This window comes from Macrobrachium nipponense, chromosome 32, assembly GCF_015104395.2.
Source record: "Macrobrachium nipponense isolate FS-2020 chromosome 32, ASM1510439v2, whole genome shotgun sequence".
NCBI lineage: Eukaryota > Metazoa > Arthropoda > Malacostraca > Decapoda > Palaemonidae > Macrobrachium > Macrobrachium nipponense.
Window position 1 is genome coordinate 18,364,910 of NC_061094.1, and position 10,765 is coordinate 18,375,674.

Here is a 10,765-nt window from a genome sequence, read left to right on the forward strand (position 1 = left end):
TCTCCAGTTGGCCTCTGCCCTCGACTTCATGCATTCAAAGGACTTGGTCCACAGGGACATCAACATGGATAATATCTTGGTCTTCAAAAGCGACTTCAGTCAGGTTAAACTTTGCGACTTTGGATCCACGAGGAAGAAAGCAACGCTGCTCAAGAAGAAGACGGTCTGGTTGCCCTACACGCCGCCGGAGATCGTGGATGCTGTGCACAATGAGGGCTTTCACGCAGAGACATCTCAGGTATGGGATCGTGTTTGATAAGTAGTTGTTTTTCATCTCTCTCTCTCTCTCTCTCTCTCAAAAGTGATTAGAGGCTATAACAGTGAGGAATAAAAATGGACCAAAAAGAGCCGATTAGGAAAGTAGGTACCTAGAAAACGTAGATGTTGACTGAAGAGAAATGATCATTATCTTAGAAATCGGCAGTCGAGTTTTCTGTACAGCCTATAATCAAGGCCACGGAAAATAGATCTATCTTTCTGTGGTCTCGGTATAATGCTGAATGAGCCGCGGCCCATGAAACTTTAACAACGGTCTGGTGGTGGCCTGCCCTATATCGTTACCTAAAGCACGCTTAAGGCTAGTTAAAACCATTAATAAAATAAAAGCTACTGAGGCTAGAGGGCTGTAATATTATGTCTTTGATGGTTGGAGGGTGGATGATCAGCATACCATTTTGCCACCCTCTAGCCTCACTAGTTTTTAAGATCGGAGAGCGGATAGAAAAAGTGCGGAAGGACAGACAAAGCCCATCTCAATATCTTTCGCTTACAGAAAACTAAAAGCAACGAATAAGAAAAAAATGAAATAATTGCATTACTCATAACTTCAGCCTTAAAATATCAGGATTTTTTATTACTAAAGTCTCAACATTAAAATTACTGAAAACAACATTTATGTTGAAACGCTTTAAAAATTCTAGGTATTTCTAAAAACCTTTCATCATACAGCAATTTGGGAATTTTTAGCTTACGAAATGCAAGTTTGCCATAAGTTAAATAAAATGTGTTCCCAGTTGTTTTCCATGCTATATCTTCAAAAGTCCTTGGATATTTAAGTTTCAAGGCAATATCATAAATAGCATTAATCTCAGCGTCAATAAACTGCTGGCTACAGACACGCAAGGCCCTTAATAACATCCCAGAAAAAACAGAGAATTTAACACTTTGATGTTCCGAAGGGCTCTGCGTGTCTGTAGCCCGCAGTTTAGTTACACTTAGATTAAAACTATAATATTGCCTTGAAACTTAATACCCAACGACTTTTGTATTTGTAGCATGGAAAATCTGAGACAAGAGCTACATAAAATTCTGTATAACAGCTGAAAAAAAGATTTCTTATCACTAAAAAGCCATAATGATAATACTCACCGATCCTTAAAATTAATGTAAAGACTATCAAGAATCCATGCTAAAAGTACTGACGAATGGAATATTAACAATGCTATCAAGATATGAGCCCCATCTTTGGATGTTGGCCGACAAATGCTAAAAGTTCTTTCATCTCATGTGGCTTCTCTCCTGAGTTTCGAAAGACTGTTTCGGGTTTCTTTGCTTTTTCTCTCATGTAACAAGACAGCTTATCATGTATGTATATATATATATATATATATATATATATAATATATATATATATATATATATTGTATATATAAATATATATATATATATATAATATATATATATATATATATATATATATATATATATATATATATATATATATCCAATGTAGCACGAAGGAACACGTTCTTGAGAATATCCTTAAATCCACGGTAGAAAGGTAAGTGAAACAGGGACTTAGAACAAGTACTTTCGTAGTATATTCTACATTTTCAAGTTCACACTGAATATAAAAGAAGTTAACATGCCTTTATATACAAAAACAGAAAAAAGGGGGTCGGGGCTACAGTTTATTAATCTGGGTGGCGTTTTCTTTAAGCAAAAGAGATCAGAAAAGATGATCAAGGTATAATCCTGGATGGGGATTTAAATTCCTTTTGGACGTGGCTTCGATAAAGATGGACTCCAATAGATTCCTTTTTCGATGATCTTTGTCCCTGCAGTATCGAGGAGTTATCCCAGTTAAAGCATGGCCCGTCTTAACCCAATGATCCGCAATGTCATTATTTGTTAATCCTCTTGAAATGGCATATTTGTGCTGAGAGAATCTTACCTTAGTTCCTTAGAGGTTTGCCCAATATAAATATTATTACATTCTCTACAAGGAAGGCTGTACACAATATTGTTTGAATTTGGATGGGTATTCTTAATTAGTTTATTTCTCAAAATATTATTATATTAAATACTAAGTTAGTATCAATAGATCAATAGTTTTTAAAATGGGTTCACCAGGAATGAAATTAGGATGAAATGGTATACAGAGAATATTCTTAAATTCTTTGTTAATACTGATTGGATTGTAATACGTCTTTTTTGCTTTATATTTTACAAAGTTCCAAAACGTATGGAGGGTAACATCATGAATCTCCTATTTTATCAGTAATTTTAAACTCATCTTCTAAAAATTCCGGACCATAAATTCTAAGAGTTCTGAGATTCATACTGGAAAATGTTGACATCTTAATTTGTTTAGTATGGTTAGAGTAAAAATGAATATTTGACAAATTATTCGTGGGTTTCAGAACAATTATTTTCTTCATATTCTATTATTAATTTTATGCAGGAAATCAGGAATATCTACATTTTCTTTTACAATACAAAAACATTCGTCTACATATCCAACCCAAACTACCTTAGAAAGCCTGGATTTAAGACTAAGTGTTGGTGTACAGGAATGGGAGGCGTGTTAGATAAATTTAAAACATTATCTTGTTGCTCAAGATTATTCCAGGAATTATTATTTATCAATTTATTTAACTTACCGGAAAGTCTTGGAATGACTCGCGCTATTATAGGCAGCAGATACCCGTATAGGTGGTCCCTCCTGAGGAGATGAAGATTAGACTGGGTTCCATATATCACTCTGCTTAGTACAAAGATGTCATGCTTCGTGTTTGAGATTCTTTCATCCAGGAAAATCTTGTGTGGGAGTGGGAAGGGGTTCGATTGCAGAGTCCATCGCCCGAATCCGTACATTTTTGAAAGTACTTGTTCCTTTACCTACCCAAATACCTTAGCTAAAACCCTGATCAGCGTCCAACAAAAGACAACCCCAAGGACACTGGCGTATACGAAATCCAGTGCCTGGACTGCGAACAAACTTACATCGGTTTTAAAGGACAATCACTTCCGCAGAGATTAATACAATATAAACGGTCAGTTATGTATGGACAACAGAGCTCAGCTATTTTCAACCATATAAATAACCATAACCACAAAATAAACTGGAATTTATCACATATAATTAATAGCAGCAGATATCGGTACAAAAGCCAGATGATAGAGTCAGCCTTGATTAAACAAAGACAGGTAATGAACATCTCAAAGGGTGCCTAGGATTCAGATATCATTGATAAAATCTTCCTTTAACCAACGCATCAGATGATTAAAGAAGTATTTTCAGTGGATGGATCTCTTGGTATAGTTACCACCTTGTCTGTAACTTTTCTCATTCATTACCTATCTGAAGAGTGAGACAGCAGTCTCTGAAATATAGTATTTACTATATTTTGGCATTTTTATGGGCTCCTTTTATTAGATGAAACTCTGTTATAACAGAACATGTTTACCATTCATATATGTATATTTATGTGTGTGTCTTATCGCCTCACCGTGATTCATTAAGCTACAAATGCCTTTTAATATCTGATTCGCCCGATCTCGGAATTAATATATTTTCATATATGTTAACCGAAGGGGAATTTTCTTAGTTGATAAGAAATTCGTCGGCTCAGAGGTGGACGAATTTCTTATCAACGGAAAAATTCCCCCTTCGGTTAACATATATGAAAATATACTAATTACGAGGTAGAGCAAATTAGAGAGTAAAGGACTTTTGTAGCTTAATGCGTAATATATCAATCTTGAAAATACTCAACAAAGTAACAATGATGATGATTTTCATCCATTGCGATCCTTGTTTTTTCCTCTAGAGTTTTAATTACTGCCATTCCTCTCATTCGCAATAACGCCCACCAAATACTATATTAGATTTACATCAACCGTGCATTTGATGTCTAGGCCAGTCCCTTACGACGCTCCTGATTGGCTGTTGATAAGCCAATCACAGGGCTGGAAACTCTCAGTCTCTCTCGAGAGTTCACAGCGGTAGAATCTATGTTCCACCTATCCTGAGGTAAACGTCTTTCAGGAGAGGTGGAACATACATCCTTCCTATGTGAACTCTCGACAGAGACTGAGAGTTTCCAGCCCTGTGATTGGCATATCAACAGCCAATCAGGAGCGTCGTTAGGGACTGGCCTAGACATCAAATGCACGGTTGATGTGAATGTACTAAGGTTGTTGCTTTATTTTAAAGAATTCATATTAGGATAAACAGAAGAAAGAATGATTTTCATAAATATTCGATGGCCGTTAGTTTATATATATATATATATATATATATATATATATATATATATATATATATATATATATATATATATATATATATATATATATATATATATATATATATATATATATATATATATATATATATATATATATATATATATATATAATATATATATATATATATATATATATATATATATATATATATATATATGTATATATATATATATATATATATATATATATATATATATATATATATATATATATATCAGACTGACTGACTGACATACATAAGAAACTGAGAGGACAAGGAAGGGTCGTATAAATGACAGATAGGGATTATAAGGAGATTAGTACTTAGAATCCAAGCGAACGTAAAAATGGTTACAATTTAAGAAGTTTGCAAAAAGATTAAGTCCAATTGCTCAGACACAAGGAAAAGACAATTAAAGGATTACACAGGGCGGTAACTGTCCACATTCAAACCTTTGGTAAACAAAAACTTATTAACAAAACATATTAAACATACATATAAAATAAAATATCTATGTGGCAACTAATTTGTATTTAAGTCTGTGATTGTATCTTTAAGGTCATTCTTAAACATGATACAAATACAAGAGCCTAATGAAACAGGCCACGACTAATATTAAAATTACAATGGGAAGCAAGTTGTATAATGGTAGATTCTAAAAGATTTTGTGATAAAACATCTTTTGATCTTGCAATTACTGAACCGCCAATCCAATTTATCCTGTGCTTGTTTTCACTTAAATGAATGAATATTGCATTTGATGTTTGCCCAGTTTTGACAGAATATTTATGCTGTTTGATTCTTACTTCTAAGCCCTTGCTAGATTGCCCGAGATAAAAGGGGGGCAGTCCATACACGGAATCTTATTTATTATGTTGTTGCTTTCCCTGGGGCCATTTTTTTATTAACATTCCTTTTAGTGTGTTATTATAGGAAAAAATGAGGTTGACCTTAAAAGATTTTAACAATGATTTTATGGTTTCAAAACCGTTAAAATCCCTTTGATCAAGTCATAAAAAACCTTAATAGCTCAGTGAAAAAAATCTTTATGATGCAATCTAACTCTTTATCATTTATTTATTTAGGAAATAATCAAGAAGTTCTAACTGACACTTCATTTTTGTCCTTGGCAGGATGTGTGGCAACTTGGTATACTGATCTACGTGCTCTTGACAGGTCAGCTGCCTTGGCAGAAGGCTGACCTCACTGACCCTAACTACGCAGAATATGTCAACTGGAGGAAGAGAAAGACGCTGCGGACCCCAAAACGCTTCACAAATTTCACATCTCGTCTCCTGCGCATGTTCAAGAGGTTGCTGGAACCGAAACCGGAGAAGAGATCCTCCGTGAGAGAGGTTTACAAATATCCGGACGACAAGTGGTTGGTGAAGCTTCCCCGCAGAGACGCCGGTGATATTGACAATCAAAGTATCTGCTACTCGACGTACTCGGCTCATTCCTGCCCGAAGGAGAAGGACTACGTGTTGAGGACTCTGAAGGAGGCCGGCATAGAGACCACCGTCGACCGCATCGCCAAACGCCAAAGGATACACGAATGGCTGGAACACTCGCTTTCTAACAAAACTCCGGAGGGAGACGACCAAAGGGCACTAGATGGTTCAACCTCTCCATCGACCGACCAAGATGACCAAAAAGAGGACGAGGTCGAATCTCAGTGCTCAGACAATGACAAGCGATTGCGGGAGAGTTTAAGGAAACAGTACGAAGACCTCGCTGCCTTGAGCATTGAAACTGCTCGAACGAGGAGTGCAACAAATAACGCCCACGATGGACACCATGGTCCTACTCAAGATAGAAAGTCAAGGATCACGGATTACAAGTCGCAATCTTCAAACAAAAAGATTGACCCTAGAAAGGGCGAAATTATTAACTCCGGCGTGATCGTCATATCAGGGAGCATAGTAACCCCTGTCCGAAGATTATCCCGCCCAAGAGCTCACAGTAATAGTCCGCACTTAGGAAGGAGAACTTTCACACGAACGCAGAAGTTCGGCGATGCGCCTCCAAGCCCGCCACCACCCAGACATACCCAGAGCGCCTCGCCTGCTGTGCCCGTTGAGAATCCCCTCGCCAAATGCCCTACTTACGGCAGATCCGATCGGACTGAATGCGGGTACGAGTTAAAACACAGCAAGACTTACGGGTACTTCATGACCGATTATTCAGACGAGCTGGAGTCGCAGAAAACGAGTCAAGATGACAGCAGCTCAACAGACACGAGCTTGGTGAGCGTGCTTGTGCAACCAACTACGTACCATTAAGGCAATGCAAGTGAGCACACACACACACACACACACAGGCTCTGAGTGATAATGTTTGTACATCTTCGTGTATAAACATCCACCCTTGGAGACGAAACCTTCCGCATGGATTGTAGTAGGATATGTTTGGCTGCCCAACAGATCATGTTTGTACACATTTTTTTCATTTTTTATATAAAACTGTAGTTGCTTTACTTCTATGTGTGTAGAGATATTCAAGCGTGTTTAAGTTTCTTTTATATTTATAAGAAAATGACTTGTGGTGTATTTATCAAGCGGAGCTTTGACTTCTTTATTTCCGTATATCTGCTCTTTTTTAAGCATTATAAAGAAGTAAAATATTTTCCATAGAAAAAACTTTTTATATAATTCGCTGATAAGATGCTGTTCTATGTTTTATGCAATGTATATCATTTGTTCACTGAAAAAAAATGAAGGAAAACAATACGAAATTGCACAGACTCTTTCTGCAGAAGTAATAAAAACCTGAGTGTTATATAAGACCAGGTGTCTTCTAATAAAAGTAATGGCTTCCCTTTCAAAGATGCCGTGCTGATCATTGGAAGTTACCCTCAGTGGAGATCCGACAAACGACTATGAAGACTGCAAGATTCAGGAGCATATCTATGAAGCGAGTTTTCTTTCCAGTAATTCAGGAAGTTTCTTCCACTGCAAATTTATTCTCCACTGTCAAAAATACTGCTCAACCGGTGCCAAAACATGTCCGAAATATGAGAGCCAAATCAAAACCTCTAGGAATCTGTAAAATTAGCTGTCATAGTGAGTCTTACGTGACTGAGTGATCTCTAGAATGATGTAAGTTAGGATTAGAAACTTCTTTAGTGTTAGGTCTGTTCCTTTTGTGGTGAATATTACCTTGTCTTCCCTTATCATAGCTAAACAGCGTTGTCAGATTATGGTGCAACAAAATTCAATATAAAACAATATGAAACTATTCAGAAACGATGATCAAATTTCCAGGTTAGCTTTAGTTCCTGAAACTTTCACTTGGTGCTCACTTTGATTAAAAAAAAAAATAAAAATAAACCTCTTCATGTTTGGTCAAGACTACAAAAGCACTTTTAAGATGATGACGCGACCTGTAGCACAGCCATAATAGTGGAACTAATAGTAGTGGTAAGGGCCATGTTTGTTTTTAATCGTAAACTCAAACAAGTGATTTGACTATATCCTACAATCTTCAGTTTAATGAGTCCAGATTCAGACTAAATATGCTTATGATCATTGGAAAAGTTTATTTGTATATGTGTTTTTAATACCGGAATATTGCTCTTCAAAACATCCGTTTCCTCTTGACCAAAGCCTAAGGCGATGATCCTCGTACAATTAATTCTCAGCAGAACAAGAAAGAAGTGTGTTTACGACAACAGCTCAACAGACGTGGCCTTAGCATAGATTTTATAAACCGAGGCAGGACGCTAGTCGTCCCTTAACTCTAGATATCTAGAAATAGAATAATGATAACACGATAAGAATGATTTAACAGGCTCTCATCGACCGTTAGCTCCTTCTTAACTTTTCTTATATCAAATCCGGTGATAAAATGTATTTTACAGTTAGATAATAGGTGGACAAGTAAAACACAGTGTGAAAGAATGTTACGTCCGCTTATTTCCACATCAAAACAATAGTAAAATAACAGGTAGTTATTTTTGTTCGATTCACGAAATATAACGCAGGATTATCTGGAGACATATCGGAAGGAGCCTTTTCATGAGAGTTTTCAGGACAAGACGGCCAACGTAACGTATTGCCATATGATGAATCTTTCCGAGTTTCTTGACTATTAGCAGTATTCTGTTGTGCCACTTTCCATCCCAAATAGCGGGACGACGAACTATGTAATCAAAATTGTATATAAGAAAATATGTAATATTGAAGATTTCAACTATGCCTGCTCATTATTCATGTTTTGATCGGACGCTTGTTATTAGCAAAATTTGTGCAATGTATAACGAAAAATCGGTATTAGACAAAATGCGTTTATAAGAATTTGTTATCAGAACGTGACAAGGTATCTTAGGTTAATCACTAGTAACTTTAATCTGACTTTGTTTCTGTAATATGCAAGATTATCGCATAAACAAATGGATGGTGCTTTCAATGTTGCAATAAAAATGTGATTTTTAAAAAAAATCATTATATTAAAAAAAGGTAGCCATAGAATCCAAGATAGCTCATAACATAATCTTCAAACTTAGGACACAGTATTCTATCTTAGAAATAAGTATGGATGCGCGAGCACGAGGAAGAATTGTGATTATCGTTGTGAGGTGCCAGTGTTGGTAGTTAGGGTCAATCATTTTCACTTGCATGCTCTTCTCGAGGATGTCGACATGCTCTTCGTCATGATTTCTATTCCTTCTCTGTTTCCTGCGTGGATTTTGTTATTCTTAGGAGCTGGCAGAAATAAGTCCTCTTCAACAAAGAAGTGATTACATACCTACGTAATATCATTCAAAAATGAATCATTCATGATGAAAAGAAGATAATTAGTAAGCAAATGTTACGAAAACAGTTGAAGAAAGGTGACCTACTTTGTCTGGGGGCTTTTTGAAACCATGATGCTGTACTGACAATAATGATTTCTCTTTTATATATCAAAACATGAGATATATACTGTCTTGTAAATAATGTTATTTCGTCTGTGGGTAGGATTACTGTAGGTGACTACTAAAAACAGTTATAGATCTGTGATGAAACCTTTGTGAGTGGATGTATGGAAAATGAAATTTATAATTTCTATGAAAGAGAGGTTTATTGTTACAGAGATTATATTATCTAGTTTCGAAACTGTTGAGCTATAATATATCGGAGCGTTTCTAGTTTATGAAGGTAACTGTGTATTGGGGCTCATGATGCTTACGAAATAATCTGGGTAAATGTTTGTCCTGACAAAATATGCAATTGTATCTTCCAGTATGAATATGATAACTATAATATATTCAGAGCATAATGCAATAGAAGCTAAGTTATTATCATCTTACATTCTAAACCCTATCTGTTGTCCGATCAGTTAAGAGTCATAGATATCGACAAAAAATAATTTCTGATTATAACTCCAGTGTGGCTTTTTATTTAAAAAAAAGTAAGAAGACATCTTTCTATGATCTTGAGAATTTTTCGTATATTATACAGTGAACGATGAATTAATATTATAATATTATAGATTCATTTGTAACAGGATCAAAAATAATGATTTTCACGGTAATGCATTTAGGTATTCAAATATACTAGTATATGGAGTCACTATGACTTCTGAGGTTAGGGCAAAGTGTCTTGAGTATCTATAGAAACGTAAGTTTCTCGTACAAAAGAGGTGCATTTATGCTTAATTCGTCTTTTCTTAAAGGGGCCATGATACTTATCCACTTTTGTATGAATAGTATCTTGGCCAAAAACAAGTAATATTTCATATGCTGAAGATGTATTTTACCCTATTTCTGTAAAAGAAACATAATAAAGAAATATGACTGACCGTGGGAACGTTTACATTTTCAGTGCAAATAAGGAAATCTGTCGTATGTACCTTTTTTGTAAAAAATAAAAAAAAGATTCCGACTGTTTGTGAGGATCGCATGATTGAGAATAGTTTTGTATTTTCTTGTAAATAAATGTCCAAAGCGAACCATACTTTTGTGTTTCTTTTTCCTGGCAGCTTCTTCAACTTAAGGAATTTATCTCTTCCTTAAGAACATCAACGACTTGTTACTTTTTCTAAGGAAGTCAAAACTCTAACTCTTTGATTCTCCGCACGCGTTCCTCTTCTCTCCTCTCTCTCCTCTCTCTCTCTCTTCTCCCTCTCTCTCTCGTCTCTCTGTCTCTCCTCTTTTCTTCTCTCCTTCCATCTCTCTCTTCTCTTATTTTTTTATTTTACATCCATTGAGTTGAAGTTTATTATGCATGCTACAGTAATAAATTATGCCGACTACAGATTGTAATCTAAGAA

The 10,765-nt window shown here is 35.7% G+C and overlaps 1 protein-coding gene across 2 annotated transcripts in view; it reads left to right on the plus strand.

Annotated features, from left to right (window-relative positions):
- LOC135207249 (serine/threonine-protein kinase meng-po-like) overlaps positions 1–10,449 on the plus strand; it is a 105,834-nt gene extending 95,385 nt beyond the window's left edge. For both annotated transcript variants that reach the window (XM_064238900.1, XM_064238899.1), the window contains exons 3-4: positions 1–238; positions 5,647–10,449. The exon at positions 1–238 is cut by the window's left edge and continues 323 nt beyond it. In XM_064238900.1, the coding sequence (XP_064094970.1) occupies positions 1–238; positions 5,647–6,795 (1,387 nt within the window). In that variant the 3' untranslated portion in view covers positions 6,796–10,449. The remainder of the gene's footprint in view (positions 239–5,646) is intronic.
- The last annotated feature ends 316 nt before the right edge of the window (positions 10,450–10,765 follow it).